Source organism: Homarus americanus, unplaced genomic scaffold, assembly GCF_018991925.1.
Source record: "Homarus americanus isolate GMGI-L3 unplaced genomic scaffold, GMGI_Hamer_2.0 scaffold34360, whole genome shotgun sequence".
NCBI classification, from domain to species: Eukaryota; Metazoa; Arthropoda; class Malacostraca; order Decapoda; family Nephropidae; genus Homarus; species Homarus americanus.
Window position 1 is genome coordinate 4,410,533 of NW_024739403.1, and position 21,119 is coordinate 4,431,651.

The following is a 21,119-nucleotide window of genomic DNA, read 5'->3' on the forward strand; positions in this document are numbered from 1 at the left end:
GCGACTCTCTCAGTCGGTCTACCAGTGTGGCAGACTCCCTCTCCCGCTCTTCCACCATCACGGAGACCCCAATCAGCACGTACTGCCGCGCTAACAGTGTCACTGAGGCGCCCACCTACCACTCTAGTCCCGCTGTCGTGCCCAACACCACCCAGGCACCAGCCTCGCCAACTTCTCCAGTGCCTCACGACGGCCCCGTCACCGCTCACCCCGCTACTGTCACTGAGGAGACATATGCGTCAGTAGCCTCAGACTCTCCAAAGTCTTCGCTCACTCCTAAGTCTCCATCTCCACCTTCACCAAAGTCTCCTCTATCTACTAAGTCCCTGTCGCCCAAATCGCCTCTCTCACCAAAGTCTCCACTATCTCCTAAAGCTCCACTCTCCCCGGCGCTTCCACTCTCACCAGTCACAGATAAAATGGTCGCCTTCACCAGCAGCACCGCCACGACAGTGTCCTCGACTGTGACAACCACCACCACCTCCTCCTTCCCCATCACCTCGCCCTCCATGTCGCCACCCACACACCCCGTCGACCGTCACAACATTGTGGTGCTGGGCTACGGTCGCACGCCCTACCAGGAGGAGCTCGACTGTGATCGGTTATCGAAGGACTATGTGCCGCACTTCTCCCTGGACACCAAGCTGCAGGCCCTACTAGGTAAGTACTCCGCCCGTGTCATCCTAGGATTATGCGCCACCGTAGCCTATGAGGGACACACACACACACACACACACACACACACACACACACCCCAATGTAATCTAATCTAATGTCTTGTAACAATGCATTTTTCATTATCCGTTTTCGTCTCTTATAACAATCGCAATAGTAATATTTATATAGTGCAAATACAAATATAGAGAGGACCTTAATATTCATATAGGAGTCAAAAAATAAGTCTTGTCAGAATTCAACAACGGGATTAAGATATATTTGTGGTTACATTAACACTACTCATCTCTGTACATAGTATACTCTGTACACCTATATTGGATATATTTTTCAATTATGCAAAATCACCTTCTGTATGTACAGTACAGTGCATAATGCTTTCAATCTTGCGTTGTCTTGTCACGAGTCGATCAGTTTGCGCAATGCATATCAGTCACATTATTCAACACTCGATAAGATTTTTTGCAGATATTATAATGTATTTACCATTGACAGCAGTTCACCTGAAGCGCCGGGCCAGGCGAGGTTCATAGAAAGTGGGAAATGCCCGTTTTGGTGTTACGTTGAAGTAGAAAACGTAACCAACCAGCCTCCACCTCACCTGGCTGACTTAAATATTTTATATTCTCCTCGGATATGCTTATAAACTACAACTTCGAAATTAAGGATTGAATTTTTACTATTTATTGATAGTTTTAATAAAGTAATATTTTATTTTTAGTAAGAGTTTAAAGAATACCACTTACAAGCATATATATATATATATATATATATATATATATATATATATATATATATATATATATATATATATATATATATATATATATATATATATATATATATATATATATATATATATATATATATATATATATATATATATATATATATATCTTTTAGCTTGTCTTGAATAAGACGAAAGCTAAGGTGTCTGCTTGTTTCTTTCGTGATTTTAATGATTTATCTTATCTCTACATGAATATATATATATATATATATATATATATATATATATATATATATATATATATATATATATATATATATATATATATATAAGTACTGTAGATGTAGAAATTTAAATGGGATTTTTTTGTTTTATATATGAAGACTCGCCATGGTAAAGGTTTTTATATAAAATCGTTAGGATATATTATCGTGTACAATGTGATAACTGAACTGACGTACCAGAATAGCTTAGTATTTTTATATATCAAGTGGCGTGAGGGTGAGGCTTCAGTGAGTCAAAGCTGACCAATTATTTGTAACCACATCGATTAAACATGTGGAAACCTCGTGTGTGTGTGTGTGTGTGTGTGTGTGTGTGTGTGTGTGTGTGTGTGTGTGTGTGTGTAAATAATAATAATATTAATAATAATTAACGGTTTATTGAAAAATTTAAGCAACCCGAAGGCTGAAAGTATACATTGGACAGAAATACCTTATTATATGCAAAGACAAGGGGGTAGTTGGGTCGTTTAACAAAAGCTTTCATTACTAAAAGGAGAAGGAACATGAATTGAGCATAGAAATTATAGTTTACAGTGTGAGGTCACCCTATGATATTGTAATTATTTGACTATTACAGTACATTGTTTTTAGATATGAGATCAGTTGCTATGATTAAAGTGTATTTTTGTAAACATACCAAGAGTTTTTGGAAATATGGATCGATATTTTAATCTAATTTATAGCATTCGTCACCAAATAACCAGGACGGAGCTGTTCTCAAATCTTGCGTGTTATAAACTGCCGTCATGAAATGGTTATAAGGGCGACAGCTGAACCATGTTATTGATATCGTTCGCGACACAGTGTTATGATGTAGCTAGAAGCCATGACACATACTGTGTACAGTATATAATGCAACCTGTTTGGAAATAAATTCCCTCACGTAGAAAACCATCGTTGGTCCATCGAGTCAGGTTAGAGGGACATGATGCCGACTTTTACCACCAAGAAACAAAATTGTAAGATAGTGGCAATCACTACTGTACTTTCAAACAATCGTGGAGCGCAAGTAAAGAGTTCACAATTATCAAAATATACCGGCAGTGTACTCTAATTTACATAATATGATTTGTGTCAGTGATAACGGACACACGTGATTGCTAAACTGTACATTTCGTCACGCAAGATTTCGACTACATGAGTCAGGCTTGTGAATACCAATCGCCAGGTGTAGTGTCCGCTAGGCTTCCAAACTCGCTACGAAAATAACGAACCTGAATTTCTTATTAATAATGTTTAAAAAAATATTGAATATTCTCATCCACACATACAAACAGTCACTTGGGCGTTAGGTGTGAGATATGTCTTCCCTTTCGGCAGGAATTAAGTCCATGTAAATTTTTGAGGTGTTTAAATATGAATAATAGTACTAAATGGAAATTAAGGCTCAGTTTTTTCCAGCAAGAGTTCGGTGGTTGGGACCTGACTATTTTCACCATCACCATTAGGCTATTTTGTTGACCTTGGGGAGTCAGGTCACACCAGCCGCTCAGCCCAGCCACCCACCTCACACGTGAAGCAGTTGTCACAAGAGAACCTTCACTAATTATGTTATCTGTTGAAAAATGCCTACCCACCTTAAGCGTAAAAGCTATACAGTATTTAATGGTATATTCCATTTGTTTCTTTGGGGTTGAAATATGAACTCGTTATGGGTGGTTGTCTGAACGTTTATTAGATGCCCCTCAGACGTTACCAGGGGTCATTACTTCACGTGTTACTGTTCAGGAGACACGGCTGAAACGAGAGAAAGTTTGTCGTTGTCCCAGAAGTTATCCCAGTGTCAAATACACTAGAGTAGCTGACAACGAAGTTGTATTGCTTTCATTTTAACAGTTAGCGAACATCCTTGCATCTTCACTGAAAAGAGGAATAGATGTAGTACGAACCTTTGTGAAACGCCGCTGTGGTCTCTAGTCGCCGGTAATACGCATTTTTCTTCTTAAATTCATTCTGTCTCCCATAAGACATGCTTTCCCACACACTACCAGAGAGGGTAGTATTGACGGTGGGTTAGTGTAACCCCGGCGGTGTATGGTAATGTGGCGAGCAAACACCCCGCTACCTCCCTCACTCTCCCCTGTGGTATGCTGGCCATCTTTCTAATCTGTGGATCTCGCGCGGGACCTGCGGTGTGTTCCTCACTGCTACCACCTGGCTGACTCACCCGGCTGTGAGTAAACCCTCTAAATTATCGACAGTAAGATTCTGCACAGTTTTCAGCTGATATAAGACGGTTCTAAATCATTGGATAGTCATAACAAATCTCTCATAGTTGACTACACAATGTAAAATTTGCCATTAGTGTGGTTTAAAACCATAGATAGCCATTTGAGTTTTGGACTTCTGTACAAGTAATCACTGTAATGCTATTATAAACCAAGGATAACTACAATATTAGAGAGGCTCCAGTCCATGTAGGTGATATGATTGTACATTATTTTTCATGGGAGTATCAGGCAGTGATGTTTTGTTGAAGCCCAGTAACTGTCAGGTTAAAGTTGTCATGGTTGTACACAAATAATTATTATTTTTATTACGACCAATATTTTGCTTCCGTGCTCTCTGTGTGGAGTGTATACAATATATTGTACTGTATAGTGTTTTGTACTCCAAGCTTGGGGAATTTCAAGGCTCCAACTACGGTTAATCCCTATTCGAAGACGAATGTTATAGTTCATACACTTGATTTTTGACGGATGTTAAAGAAACTGCTGTGTAACGCTTTCAGTTAACGGGATTCGCCGGAGAGAGGAATCCATTTAAGCCGGTATTGTTCCGTTTTCGGCCTGGGGAAATGGCTATGTTTTCTGGAATATTTTGTCTCGGATTACTAGTGTCGTATCGGCAACTATAAGCTAGTTGTATGATTGAGCTATAAAACCATGTACATACGTACACGGTTTCTGCTATATCATTAAATCTCAGGCTAACAGCACGCGTGGTGTCACTCCACCTGAAAACTATAGGGTGCTTAATTTTGATGGGTGATACAGCCTTTGGTACAGTGGTGAGGCCGTTACCCTCATTGGTTATTTATGTAGTGTTAACGTAAGTTAAACACACTATTAAAAGGTGTTAGAACGGGAAAGATACGTGTTGTGTGGGTGAGCGAGCGAGCGCAGGTGGGGTGAGGGTTGGATGAGTGTGCCGCATCACTCAATGGCTGGCTGTGTTCAGGAACAGGTCGTCCTGCTTCCTCACTGGTCCCTACCATCCCTCTGGGATGACCAACCCCCAACTGCCCCAAGGATATTCCTTCCTGTCGAATGTGGCTCCTGGAACACAAAAGAAGAATTACTTAAACAAAGGTAATTAATTTTATTTTCCTGACCACCATTTTTGATATGGCAAGATTGTCTGACATCATTTGTGTTAATGAGTTTAGTGTCATGTAATAATAGAAAATGATCATAATTTGCCAGGTTTGAGCTTCGAAAAACGGAGGAACCATGTTTATCCTTCCATGTTATAATAATTTTGTAAAGTGTTTACTGTCTCGAGGGTGATATTTTATTAATATGATTGATTAAGTTTTCACAAAGATTTGTGCGTCTTATAGACAAATAGTAGTATATAGTTTTTAGACCTCGAGACTGCTACTCTTTTCAAAGTAAGAGTAACATGTTCGCATCATTGTGAAAACACTCGTGGTTACCTGTGGAAGTTGAAGTAATTACCCAACCTTTGTGAAAAATCTCTTATTGTGTATTAAAATCTTGCACATATTTTCACCGTCCGTGATGAGGTTAGTTGTTAGTTAGGGCTGGTAAAACTGGCTTAGCAATATAAACATTACGTAAAGTTTTCATCGACTTGTTTATACCGAGATAACATTATTTCGCGACACTCAGGGTATTTATGATAGTGAATTCTAACGCAGAATAAAAATATTTACATGCTCATTATAGATGTTGCGAACTGTAGTGTCCACCAACCTTGTGATACATGAAACTTCCGGCCTTTCGTGGACGTGTAGCAGCAGCGGACATAACATGTAGATCCGGGTCATGATATACGTTGTCTTTCGTTTAGAATTTAGATGCTTATCTGTTTGACGAAAATCAGAAAACTTCTTTACCCACACAAGGTTACATTTCTTCGTACATCTTTAGTGATAAGCTAAACCGGAAGACTGGGGTCGGTCAATATTTGTCTTTCTTTGTTCGATTCGTTACAGTGGATGTTGTATTTGCTAACAAAGCGAGAGATGTTCCCCAGGACGGAAACCACAACAACAGCAGTATGTAATGCAGGTCTTTGTACTTGGTATTATGTATAGAATTAATCGTTTGTCACTTGAGGTGGAAATGCTTGTGTATAAATGTAACGTGAACGTATCAGTATGAAGTTAAGTTATCGAGTTGCCTAACATAAAAATACTTTGCCGTGTCAAGTTCAGTCGAGTTCATTATAGCAATACGATATTTGTTCGCGACTCGGTGGAGTTGGGCACACAGATATTGGTGCAGAGAGCAGTATTGTTGCCCCGCTGAGAATTCCTCGCACATACAGTAGGTGTAACGAATAACCTGATATACGTTACAGTTCATATAACCTAAAAGTACTGTATTCTTTAATAGTTGAGGCCAAGGCTGTACTTTACAACCTGAGAATATTTTAGTTCGAGGTTATTATATCCCGGTAATTGCGTGAGCTTGCCATCTCTTGTATTCCTTTGTGTGTGTAAACATTATTTACAGTTAAACTAGAGGCGGGGAAACAATATTTTGACAATGATTACTGAACATGGGTGACGAACCATGAAATACCACCTGGTCAGTTTGATGAAATTAAAAAAAATATAATGTTTGCAAATCTACCTGCTGCTGATTACATTTGCCTGTGAACTATCTTTTGTACTGTCCAAGAAGAGATGCTCTTTTTCATTCTCCCCCACACTGAACATAATAAGAGATACTTCCCCTGTGTAACGCGTCAGGGAACCTCCCCAGATCTTTGTTGTGGCTGTGACTCGCTGCGAGCTGCCTACCACCCCATCCCCTACTCCTCACCTATTCATATTCTTGCTGTTGGACTCCGGTGTGGACCTTACCTTCCAACATTTAATTTATTTATTTGAAGCCAGATTGATTCATAGTTCATATGCAAAAAAATACAATAGGGTGTAGGCTATTGCGCTGACATTAATTTTAGATTTGGAGTCCCGGTAAACTTCTTTTACTCATGCGCCTGTATAACCCCGTTCTCTTCTGACAAAACTTCATACTGCATGGGGTTGTCTTATTTTGTTCGACTATTGTAATTCGCATTCAACTTAAATAGTGTTTTAGATATGATATAGTTATTGTTACTTTTAACAAGGCTCACTTAATGGGGTTATGGGACGGAGGATTCCACCGGTTTGGGCATTCTGCACTTTATGCCCCCAATTTTTTATGAGAAGTAATCAAGTTAGTTCTTAAGTTTTATTGATATTTTTATGGATATAATTGTACATAACACAACGAAGGTATGTCCGTATACATTAATTGGTTCAATTACGTTTTTGAGTCTGTAAAACATTAATCCCCGTGGTACCCCCCTCCCCCTTTCACAGCTCAGCTGAACTGTGTTGTCCTTGATAATATTGCTGATAGCCAAAGCCATACACAGTTAAATAAGTACGTGTGTAGTTGTTTGTGTGTATTCTCGGTACTTGTTTGCATAACCTCCTTCCGTAATGTAATTACCGTAGCTGACATCACAACTACTTTTCCCATACTCCCTGTATTTCTGTTGGCAAACTCTGCTGTATCCTGCTGTTTTTCCTCACGCATCTTTCTTGGTAATAAGATACATGAAATTACAAAAGTTAACATTAATGACAATATTAAATGCAGTTCCTATATTAAGAGTGGTCGCAATTTTGCTAAATTATCCAGGGAAGCCTGGAAGTTGGCTACACTGGCAGCACTTTTAGGGCTTAAGGATTACTCCGCTAATACACACGACCTGTAGAGTGTTGGTATTCATGCGGGTAGTCTCTTTGGGTTGGTTACTATTCTCAAAAAGACATTACAATATTTCGCCATGTAAAGAAATAAAATCATCAAGGGATTTCGTGTAGTTGAGGTTTGTACAGCTGTAAATAGCTCAGATTCCACAGGCATAATGACTGAAGGATATAAAAAATGCTTTTATATAGTTTATATATTTAATGATTTTGTATTGCTTCATCCTTATAGATAGGAACATGGAATGATTTTTGTTTGTGATTTCGTAAGTCTACCTAGTGGTTGGAAGGGACTTTGTTTGAATGAGGCTTCGTCTATGACCTTGAACCTGCACGTTTTGTGGATGGGTGCTTTTTTTTTTACTATCTCTGCTCGGAGACGGTCGATGCCTAAATCATTTCCAACTTAACTGTGCACTCGATGTATACATTATAAACTAAACTTGCTTTTATATTTTGCACCACGTTTTTTTTTTGCATTTTCTTCGAATTTGTTACGATACACGTTTTATAATTGATCATTAGTATGGTTTTGTTTTGTTTGATTTTTATATTTAGATAAGTAAATGGAATTTGACCATGTACGTAACACACAAATAACTGATTATTTATATTTCTCGCAGCCCCCGGACCGGAGCACAAGACAGCAGCCTATTACATGCAGGGAGTGTTCAACTTGGAGCTACGGAAGGATTTAATCTCGAGCACCCACGCCCACCATCCAGACCTGATCCGCCTCCACACGCCCAGAACCATGCCACCCAACTCCAACAGTATAACTCAACCTACCACCAACGGCGAGACCTCTAATACTACGGAAACGTAAGTTTAATACGAAGGAGGATGGCGGGAAAGATGGTAACGGCAACTTATAAAAAGGACTATGTACGAATGAGAATGAAGTATAGAGAATGAAAGGTGGGTGGCGTCTAGGATTTACTGGATTTGGTTATTACCCTTCGTATTAAAAGTGTTTGCTACCGACTTTTGTGCTGCAGTGTACCGACTCATTCCTGCACATGATTAATGCAAAAGGAGGTGCGGTGTTAAATGACACTGTTTATGATGAGAGGAGGGTGTGGGTGACGGTATTGTGGACCTTTGAAAATGTTACTGTGCAGTTAGTTATTTTTAATCGGTCGTGTTGTGATATTCGTTCCGTCATAAATTTTTAAGCAAGTTTTCCCATTTGTTATAAATTTGAATAGGTTCGACTGACCTGGTTATGGGGTAAAACAAAATATGTTGTGTTGCGATCCCTGTACACTTGCACCTGTGTTATAATGTGGATATACAGCTGTTACACTTGTCCCCATTGCTGCCACTTCTCAGTAAAATTATGAATTTCATGTTTTTTTGTATATATATATATATACCGGTACTGTAGTCCTGTAATCATGTTGCTTCACATGAATTTAAGCACTGCAGTACATGTGCTATTAGTTACTATTTTGATTGAATCTATTTTTGTGGGTCATTTGCAGTAAAGTAGAGGTTTGGCACTGTTAGCTTAGGTGTACTCGGACAAGCTGTATGACTCAGTTCAACAGTTGTTGGTGCAGTGTTAGACCGAAAACATCATTCCGTTCTGGATCATAATGACAGTGAATAATGAGTAGTTCTGTGCACAGGGAGATATTAATCCCTGCCAATTAGTGATATTAACATATCATTGCAAATAATATTGTAGACTGAAAATTCTCATAAATTTATTAGTCAAAGCTTTGCATATGATTAGCAAGAAAAGGAAACTACATAAGTGATAATAATATTTATGAAGAAAATATCAGAGAGGTGGTTTACAAATGAGCTATATCGTACTCAGTGTGAATGGAACATAGTGGAGTCCTCCCCGAACACCGAGTATCACAGTTCCTCTGATGCATACATCCTTGTTGATACCCTGTAAGTTACTCGTCATTTAAATGTTCTAAGAAGTTTGTGTCCAAAATTGTACACTGTTTACTTACATTAGCTGTCAGGTGTGATGGAGGCTGTTTAGTTTAAATGTAGATGATTCATGTTTGGGTCATGTATACTGTATATGCATCTTAAATTCTTTCAAAACAATGAATGCAATATTAAAGGCATTTGACATCTTCAGTGTGATCAATTAACATAGCAATAAATCCTATTTGATAGCAAATAAATATGAACATAACTTATCTTTGTCATGATTCATGTTAGATGAACAGTTCAGCTAAAGGTTTTATTTCCAACAGGTCGAATGAAAGGTCACCACTACCAGCTGATTCTGCTTACTTCACTACATCTGAAAGCAAAGCCAAGATGTTGACACGACTACGAGGTAGTAATAATAACCTGCATGATGGCATCACACCCCTCAATGATCAGCAACAACTCCACAAGAAGAAGGTGTGTTTACTTTGTTGTCTCGGATTTTGATAAAATATTTACTTTCAATCAGATGAGTACACCTGTAATCTTTACATAAAATCATGTGTAAAGGCAAATCCATTCTAGGACATTTTCTGTTGGATTTTGCTTGTTGGGGGGAAGTTGTATTAACCTTTAACTTTTCTGGACACTCAGTGCAGATGGAGTGCCATTGGGGTTGAACTTCCATGGTCATCTATACTGTTGATCCATATTATTCACTGCAAATTATCTTCATGTAGCATAAATTATAGATATACCACAATTGTATTTATTATTTTTTTCGGGGAGGGGGGGGGGGGGTAAAATACCGTAGGTTTGTGTGTCCAGCTTATATACAATGTAAACAGACACACTCCAGCTTTTTATTTCTGCCAGCCTGAAGTGCACGTAGATACATCTTTCTTACTTCTAACCTATTCATGCTGCTTAATAAATAAGACAGCAGCAGCAGATACCTCCTCTCTCCTGTTGAACACGATATTCCACTTTGTGGTTGACAAGATAACTTTGAAATTTTTTGTCTTATGTAAAAGAAATCATAATTACTATATGTTACAATTAACTGTTTTGTAGATGGTTTGTGTATACTGTATTGTGTAAAATTTATACAAATTAATGAATTATGAAAATTACTTAAAATTTGGTTTTGAGGAAGTTAGTAGCTTACATAGACATTGTTGAGTGGTTACAGCACAATGGAAGTTGTCAGAAAAAGATGCCACCAGAAGTGTTGGTGCTGTTTAAAAAGCAGTATTCAACTTTCATAATTATTTTTTTCTCTCAAAACTAGTGGACTTATAACTCATGTTTGTTATCAACAATGGCAGGAGGAGCTGGTGGTGAGCATTGGGCGTAAACTTGAAATCTTGCGAGCTGAAAGGGAAGCAATCAAGGAAGAGATGCGTTTGAACCAGGAGTTAGGAGTTGAGGTGACATCCAGAGTGGAAGCCAGAGCCAGGCTTGCAGAAGCTGAGAAGTACAAGCTACATGTGGAAGAGATCGATAAGATTACGTCTTTGCTCTTAGGGCTATCTGGTAGACTCGCTCGAGCAGAAAATGCTCTCATTATGCTAGTTGAAGATGCTGATCCAGAGGAGAAGGTATGTAATCATATAGTGTAATTGATTATACAACATTTTACTCTTGTTTTTAGTCTAATTAATTTGGCATTATCTTGGCAATGTATACTTTCATAAAATTATAACATCTTATTCATACCACTTCTTGCTTTATGCTGTAGATGTGCATCCAATTACATACATGTTTTTCTCTTGTTCTTGACATATTGTAATTTTATATTCTTCGTGTATATAGACATAACTATGCTAGTGATATCAAACTTCATAGCACTCAAATCCATACAGTATTCTTAATTTGTTATGTGAATCTGGAATCTCCCTATTGATTTATGTACTGTTATTCCTATTACTGTACTGTACTTCCTAATGTATACTGCTACTTAATTGACTTTTCAGGCTTGTTTATACATACCTGTATCACATGACTCCAGTAAAATTAATTTGCAATCATCCTTTTTTGCATTATCTAAACTTTTGCATCTTGACCTCACTAATTCACCTATTATATAGTGTGTCAATATCATTATCTTTCTCTTACTTTCGTACCTCCATCATGCTGTCATAAATCTCCGTCACCAGTTTCCTGCATTGATTACTCAAGGTTTATACTTAAAGCTAACCAGCAACTTTCACAACTGTAGGTCAGATGTCCACCTAGTCTGTTCACTTGAAGCTTGCAACTGAGGCCTAGGGTTAGTTTGTAGCAATGCAGCGTATTGATTGGTGGAACAACACTCCAAGAATCATTACAGTTCTTCAGCATCTAATCTATTGTATTTATATTGTGATATTGTAAGGGATAAAAAGCTTGTGTTGATCTCTGATAATTTCTGCACTTGGAGAGCACAAATAAACATGTGAAATGCACGTAAATTTGATAAAAAGGCTGCTGAAAAGCTTTATATAACAAGGACGGATGTTTGGGTCAGAAGCATGGACACTTTCAGCAGACACCAGAAAGAGGTTGGAGGCCTTTGAAATGTGTATGCTTATCACTGATTGGTCTGGGTTATCGCAGAATTATCATGGGACAGTGGCAGGTCTGCGAGAGCCAGCGGTAGCAGTGACTGCCAAGATATGGCAGCACGGCTCGTGCCGCCAGCTTCCAGTGGCAGCATTTGTTTCCCTGCACAGTTTTTGTTGGTGTTTGAAGATGGTTTCGTGCTCCGTGCTTGTTTTTGGTGCTTTTTTTGTAAATTTTACTTACCTTCCACCATGGCACCCGTGAACAAGAAAATTGTTAAGGTTCCTGATCCGGCTAAGCAACGAAGACGTGTGTATTCTCTGGTTGAATGTTCCGATGTTCCCAACAAGGATAACCATGTGCTTGGCAACACACCCATTGTGTTTTACCACTACCTTCCACCCCACCTCTCTAATCACCCCCACCTTTCTGCTTTCTCACTCCATAATTTAAAATTTATGTAGCATATGTGGAAGGAATACGACATTGTTCTTTTATACTTACACTCAATTTTGTGGGTAGACATCAGCAGTTCAGTTGTGCCTGGCAGTGCTGAAGCCAGTGTTACCAAACAAACCAATTTTCACATCTCCTCACCACTTAACACAATTTCCCCCTCCACCACCAGCTCCATGATCACCAACATCACCACTACTACCTCTATTGTCATCACTTAAATCATAATTTTAGTGTTGGATTTGCTTTGGCCAGAGCAGATCATCACGATGTCCACTGCACGATATCCCACCTTCCTCCCACCCACTGTGTTTCACCGACACTGCCTCTCATTTTGCTATGACTGTGATTCATGATACAATATTGTACAGTACTGTACATGGCTTATTTGTTATTCAGTAATTAGTAAAGATATGTTACTAGCACAGTGTTATATCTTTTAGTGTACTGTACCTTCACATTTTTGGTTTTATATTTTGGTCAGTTAGGGGATGCATCTTTGGGGTTGTGGGACAAAACTAATTTTTCCCATACGTTATGCGTTTTGATATTTACGGTTTTGCTCATCACAGTAGTTTTCTGGAATCTAACCACCGTAATTATCAAGGATACATACATGTACTAAGATTAGCTAAAACCTCAAGAGAAATACGTGAAATACTATATACTGAAAAAGAAAAATGAAATACCCTGTACTTTGATCATATAATCAGGGATGAGGGGATAAAAAAAAAGATATTAATGGGCAAAGTTGAGGGTAGGAGGGACTGGGATGGATGGATGAAATTAAAATCTGGGTCCCCAGAGAGATACAAAATCTTAGAAGATAGGTAGAAACAGCCTAAGAAAATTTAGAGTGGAGGACTGTGGTTGCCAAACCTCAGATATAAGGATGGTACTCTGAAGATTCCCAAAACACACTTTTGTTTTCTCTTATCAATGGCTTTGTGCAGATTAACAAAGTTTTATATTGTTCACACCTCTTGTAAATCATGTACAGCAGTAAGATTTTTTTATATAATTAGTTCAGTTTTAAAGATACTTGAGGTACTGTTTACGGGTATCTGCTCTTTTTTCAACATCAATTCATCATATTGTTATTGATATGGCCAATGAAACCACAGTCTAACCAAAGTTCTGAATTCATTTTAATTCACTCATGTAACCTACTGTTATGTAGTATTTGGGTCATTTCAAAACTAACTTTTAATAAAATTCTTTTACAGCGAATCCTTGAAAGTAAGCGTGATAAACTGAGTGAGCAACTTGAAGAGGCTAAAAGGCTCAAAGAGAACATCGACCGTAGAGCAATACAAGTAAGTGTGTTTAGTCTTGTACACTTGTAGTTTGACAAGTACTAATGTTGATACATTAAAATCATCTCACCTGAGGTTTCAATAAATAAATCCGAAATGCCTCTGGCCCCAAGGATTTCGGATAAGGGGTTGTCAACCTGTATAAATGTAATGTTGGGTTCTGTCGCTTACTATGCTATGCATTATCTTAACAATTTAGACATCAATAACTTGTAACAAATTTTATAATGCTATTTTATTTTTGTGAAAAAAGTAATACTCGTGTATCAATATGATAATGGTTGCCCCTCGTGTATAAGGACGGTGTGTCCAAGGGCCCAGTGTCAAGGAATAGTCCGAGAAGACCGGACAACTCGCCAACTGCACTGGCTTACCATTACCCCAGAACACGATCCACAATTCAATAACTTCCAGGTTCCCAATTACTGCTGGGTAGACAGAGGCAAATGGCATAAAGAAACTTGCCCATAGTTTTACTGTCAAGGATCAATCACTCACTTACGAGGCGAGCATCCTGACCATTACCCCTTGGTCTTCCCTATCTTCACACCATATATAATATGTGTACAGTGAACCCTCACTTTACGCGATCAATTGAACCCACGGCGGCACGCGTAAAGTGAACAACATAACATATGGGATTAATTGAAATAGAGACCGGGCTGACCCTCAAACTCCACTTTTTCAGACACAATACCTACGTTGTAGTAAAAATAACTTCTTAATTTTATGATGATATGCACACACAATTAATAATTAAGAGAAATATCAATAATATTAGGTTTTTTAACACTTACATTAGTAGAAAAGATGGCTGGGCACACGGGGATGGGGGATTGGTTCCGAGGCAGAGGGCAGATTATTGGCCATCACCTGTATCAATTGTATCACTATCCACCACAGAGGCTTGCAGGGCCTCTTTGTCAAACCCCTCAAAGTCCATATAAGTCCATATCCTCACTATCATTATCACTGACTTGGGCCGGCTGTGGTGGGTGGAGAACTCGGTAATGTTTTGATGACTGGGCAACCTTGTGCGTACCCTGCCTGCGCCGCTCTCCGCGTAAAAGAGTACATGCACCGCGTAAAGTGAGCATTCCGTGTTCGGCAGGGTACCGCGTAAACGCGTAAAGTGGGGTTTCACTGTAATTTATCCTCCTCTTAATTATTATTATTATGAAACTAATTTATTTTAATTCTGCAGGTTTCTAAGGTGCTAAACCAGTATTTGACTGAGGATCAGTATGCTGATTATGATCACTTTATTAAGATGAAGGCGAAACTCATAATGGATGCCAGAGAGATAGATGACAAGATCAAGCTAGGTGAGGAGCAACAGCAGGCATTAAGGGAAACCATGTTCAAGAAGCAGTGAACTTAGTGAGGCCCCAATATATAAACGGTGTATATTTCTAAGGCGTCATACAAAGTGCAGTAATTGTGATTGTTGATTATAAACTGATTCACAGTAAGGTGTTGTGAAATTCACCGTGGTGTCTGGAAACTAAGTGTAATATAAAGGACAAATGAACAAGAAGCTAAGTGACATTCAGCATTCTTCTACAGAGGGGATCTTTGCCCAAAAACACTTAATGCTGGGCATGGTACTATTTCTTTATCTCGTTTATTTACCTTGTGATGCAAAGGTACATGCAAACAGCTAAAGATAATGTTTATATAGGTTTTGTAAGAGTTGTCTCGCGTTTAAAATCAGGTATTATGTATTACCATAACAGAAAATCATGGCATAATAAATATATTTTATATCTCCTAAGCCAGTATTTCATTATATAGCCAGGAGCTATGAAGAGATGTGGAGTGAACCTTCCTACTGGCATTTTATGAATGGTGTCATACATGTGTTGATATGACTTGTGATCCGTGTCCCAATATTTATTTATGTGCGAAAGTTAAACGTGAGAAGTATTGGATTAAGCACATAATGAACTGTACATTGTAGCCAGAGTCTTTATTTGAGGATACTAGCTGAGGCAGCACCAGTGATGTGCTGCAGGACTAACATGAACATTTAGTGGGCACTTAGATAAATTCTGCAAGAAATGGGCATAAATACAATGTAATTTTATGTTATTTAATATATTATTATGTTGAGGCTTTTCTGTTAAGTTTATGTACTGACAGTGCAATGAATATCATGGCAGTACTTACTCAAATACATGTTTGAGTTTGCTGTGACCTAGTAATAACAAAAACACAACTCACCTTATATCTCATGGATTCAAGGAAGAGTGTGTACAGTATCTGTAAACCAGTTATAATGTCCTGTAACTAAATAGAAAATTAATATTTTGTATACATGGAAAACACCTCGTACCATTTGGAAGAATACCATCTTCTCTTTCACATTTTATGATATTCATATTATGGCTTTCTCGAGGGTTTTAGTTTGACTTCAGGCTGTATTATTACTTCTTGTAATCTTTTTGTGTATACAGTTGATCCTATGATGCTTTTATGCTTGGTGTGTTTTGGGTCATTTTTTTTTCAGTTAAGAGTAATTATTAACTAAGGAGAGCTTGTGCCCACATGTACACATCTTTTTTATACTATCTGCAGTCCTATCTAACACTGTCGCTTCCACTACATGATAAGAAGCCAAATGGTTTTGAAGGTTGGGCAGCACAACCCATCATGGAATATTTCATTAGTCCATAGTATTTTGTTTACTGTTTATTAGTGAATACATCATGCCCACACTGGCAGCTGGACATAACTGGACTAGTGAGCCCACTAAATGATGGAGTCTTGACATTCAGGGTAGATAGTACATTTACCCAGCAAGAATTATTAGTGCCACATTGTATATATTAGTTGTTTAATGGATGCCAAAAGACCGTCCTGTTCCTTGATATCTGTATCTACTAACTGTGTTTAAAAGAAATTATTGGTTTTATACTTTTAAGACTAGTTGCAAAGCAACGGTGTTGTACTGTACAGTAGTGCTTGTTTATAATGTACGCCAAATTCTATCATTCTTCTACCTGGAAGAAATAAAAATGAGAGTTAATGTGATTATTATTCCATACCATTAAGCTAGGTTATAAAATTTAGTTCAGGTTTGCTTCGGGCATCTTTCGTAACAAGTCATAATTAAGTGGTTGGTAAGACAAATGGGAAATAACCAAAACTTTTTCACTTTTCTAAAAATAAATACTTTGTTAATTTATCAAGTGAAAGGTAACTTGTGTTTTCTTAGAAGTGTGTATACAATATTGTGTTTGGACCATATAAACTAGAAGTAGTCTTCTAATAAATAATAATAATAATAATAATGGTTGCCCCTTGTGTAACGAGTATAAGTGGTCACCAACACAACAACCACACCTTAAGTTAACGAGCTGCATGACCCAGTGTCAAGGCATAGTCCGAGAAGACGGGACAACTCGCCATTACCCCGGAATATGATCAGCAGTCGATTAACATCCAGGTTCACAATTACTGCTGGGTAGACAGGCAAACGGCATAAAAAAACTTGCCCATAGTTTCACCCTGCCCAGGGATCGAACCTGGGTCCACTTGCTTGTGAGGCGAGCATGCTGACCATTGCATCACAGGTCCTCATGGAAGTAGTCTTCTATGTACTCAATGTAAACATAAAATCATCCTCAAATTTGAACCTTGGTTGCAGATATTCCACACTCCTATAAAGAATTGCAAATGTAGTGCTGGTGGGCAAAAGAAAGGCAGCCAAGGATTCTTTCAAGAAAAATTTAAAAGTGTCAAATTGACACACACCTGGAAGAACATCATCCCCAACCAAGTCATTCTAAGCATTTACTGTACCACAAACTATTAAAATACCAGGTAAAGGTTCACTATTCGTGTTCACATCAGTGATTTTTTTGACAATAATAAAAAAACATAAAGGTTTCCTACATAGAGAATGCCTTGTATCTGCTCAGAAATTGTGATTTACTGGACACAGTAAACAGTATATTTTTTTTGGTGTTTTTCTTTCCATTAAATCATGCAGTATGTCCAATGGTGCCACATTAAAATTATTAATGTAGAGTTGTCAGTGATCATGATCTTTCTTAAAATTTAATACACTAATTTAAGTGCTTAGTCACAACTAAGTTTAATAAATTTCAGGTTTTTAAATCAGTGGTGAAGATAAAAGTAAAGGTAAAATACAATGTAGCAGTCACTACGAGCATTAACGTGTATGGAACAATCGCTTGTGTTACATTGTTAACAACAGGTCAAGTAAAAAAATATGGTGAGTGGATGTGACAGTTGGAAGAAAATCATTTAAGGCAGTGGATATTTTGTCGTGACTGGTTATGTTCCTACTTTCCGGTAACGCTATTTGGTTAATATTCGTCCATTGGCTGTCCACAGGTTTCCAATTTTCAATATTACAAACACAGACTAGAAAAAACGAAACATATGAATTCATATCATTTCTTGTGCAAATCAATATTAACAGAATATCTCGAAAATTTCGACGCTTATATTTCTGTATCCGCCATGTTGCTCTGTGTTGCCAGTCACTTGTCTCCTCCTTGTGATATGACAACCTTCAAATATCTTGTCATGTCACTTGGCTGGCCAATCATTTTTAACCAGCCTTCCACTGTGCACTTTAAAATTTTGAAGGCTTTCATGATGGCATGTGATAAGTGTTCTCTCCCATATCTAACTGTTATTCAGCGAGTTTATGAGAACGACAGTGAAGCAATAAAATTATTACAAGATCATGGTGTCCTACTAACATCAAGACTGTGACGTAAGTGTGGAAATTGTTTAGTTTAAATAAAAGACAGAAATTACCATCCTCCACCACTTCTCCAGATCGCCCAGCTGTATCCTCCACCTTAGTAGCAGGTAAGCTTAAAAAAAAACTGGGCTAGGTTGTATATAATGTAGGTTAGGTAAGGTTAGCTTTTTTGTTTTGTTGTATGGTGTGTTTTACTCAAACCTGACTGCCATTTTTGTGCAAATTAGCGGTTTCTGTTACAAAGGAAAATATTCATCTAAAAAAAAAAAATCTAATTTGCACAAGAAATAAAGGTCATATTTGAGTAAAACACCAAAAAACCTGACAACAGCCAATGGACGAATATTTACCCTATGCTAAATTGCCAGACAGTTCTGATATGCTCATCATTTCTTGTGCAAATTTTTCATTTCATAGATAATTATGCGCCTAGGTGCACACTAATTTGTCTTCCCGGTGGTAATGTGGCTGCACTCTGGTGCTGAGCTTTTCCCTGGGCTCGTGGCAGTTTCATCTTCAGCATGAAGTTGTGAAGGTTGTTGCCGGTCTTATATGGACGTAATTTGCGAATTTAGGGATAAAGACAACGAGACCCATCAATTTTTCAAAGACCACGGCATTGTTCCTTAAAATAGAGACTGTCCACAGTGTGGGAATTCCTGCACTTTCACACCGGAAAGAAATCTGTTCATCACTTCCTCAACGTCGTGGTTTAACGTTTCACGCCATCACAATAAATCACTCCACCGCCCAGGCTGCATAAGCGCCGATGCGCTCGCATCATCACATGTCCAGAAAATGCCTCAAATTTCAACATATAGTAAGTTCTTTGTTTTATACATGTATACCGTCCGGTGAGAAAGTTAGGTAAGCGAAGAATGACGAAAATGATTCCGGGACTTAGAAACCTTCCATATCAAGATAGGTTAAAGAAACTAAACTTGCATTCCCTAGAAAGACGAAGAGTGCGGGGAGATGTGATATTAGTATTTAAGTGGTGAAAGGAATCAATAAAGGAGATATAGATAAAGTTCTTATAAATTCCGAACAGGATAGGACTCGTAGCAACGGATTTAAGTTGGATGAGTTTAGGTTTCGGAGGGAGATAGGAAGGAACTGGTTCACAAATAGGGTGGTGGACGAGTGGAACAAGCTTAGCAACTTTGTAGAAAGTACTGGAACTTTGGAAAGTTTTAAAAGGAGGCTAGATAGATTCATGGATGATAGAGAGTGGTAGTACTCTCGACAGGAGCTGCCATGCACAGGCCAACCGGCCTATTGCAGACTCCTTATTTTCTAATGTTCTTATGTTCCACGGTATATTAAACAGAAAGAACTTATAATGATATAGTGAAATTTGAGGGATTTTCTGGATGCGAGATGATACAGCCGCATCGGCGCTACGCAGCCCTAGCGGGTTAGTCCTATATACTGTATTAACCTTTTATATATCAGTGGACGAGGGGCACAATTATGATGTGGTATATCTCGACTTTAGCAAAGCCTTCGACAGAGTCCCCCACGAAAGAGTAATAAGAAAAGTGGAGGCTCATGGCATTAAAGGTGATATTCTAAAATGGAATAGGGCGTGGTTACAGGACAGAAAACAGTGAGTGTGCATTAACGGCACTAAATCCCATTGGAGCAACGTCACCAGTGGAGTTCCGCAAGGCTCAGTACTTGGACCATTATTATTTATATATATATATAAACGACATAGATATCGGGGTAGACAGCAACATAAGTAAATTTGCTGTTGACACTACAATAGGACGTGTAATTAAATCTGACGAGGACTCCGCAAAACTACAGGAAGATCTAAAAAAAAATTTTTAATGGTCTGAAAAGTGGCAGATGAAATTAAATGTGGACAAACATAAAGTACTCAGTATAGGAGATGTAAAAAGGGAAACCAGATACCAGATGAACAATTATGTTACTGAGAAATCCGACTGCGAGAGGGATTTAGGAGTAATGATCAGTAGGAATCTTAAGCCAAGTAAACAATGTATATTTGCTCGAAACAAGGCTAATAAAGTACTTGGGTTCATACAAAGGAGTGTGAGTTACAAGACTAGCGAGGTCATCCTAAAACTATATCTTGTGCTTGTGTGACCTCACTTTGATTACGCAGTTCAGTTCTGGTCAACGTATTACAGAATGGATATAGAATCCTTGGAAATATTTCAGAGGAGAATGACAAGACTAATCCCGGGCATTAGGAACCTTGAGTAAAGAGACAGGTTAAAGCATCTTAATTTGCACTCCCTTAAGAGACGTAGAGTGAGGGGCGACATGATAGAGGTGTATAAGTGGAAGTCAGGGCTAAACAAAGGGGACATTACAAAGGCACTCAAACTATCCAACCAGGAGCGAACTCGTAACAATGGTTTTAAATTAGACAAATTTTGATTTAGGCGCGAGATAGGTAAACACTGGTTTGGAAATAGAGTAGTGGACGAGTGGAACAAGTTACCAAATATCATTAACTCGAATACGCTAGATAGCCTCAAACATA

General features: G+C 38.2%; 1 protein-coding gene across 1 annotated transcript; it reads left to right on the forward strand.

The window, feature by feature from the left end:
- The first annotated feature begins 4,884 nt into the window (after positions 1-4,884).
- On the forward strand, positions 4,885-16,888 carry LOC121874553 (protein Shroom3-like). Its single transcript, XM_042378739.1, has 6 exons — positions 4,885-5,000; positions 8,269-8,467; positions 9,868-10,021; positions 10,873-11,145; positions 13,771-13,860; positions 15,065-16,888. The coding sequence occupies exons 1-6, from the start codon at positions 4,916-4,918 to the stop codon at positions 15,233-15,235; spliced, it is 972 nt and encodes a 323-aa protein (XP_042234673.1). The 5' UTR covers positions 4,885-4,915; the 3' UTR covers positions 15,236-16,888.
- Positions 16,889-21,119: the final 4,231 nt, after the last annotated feature.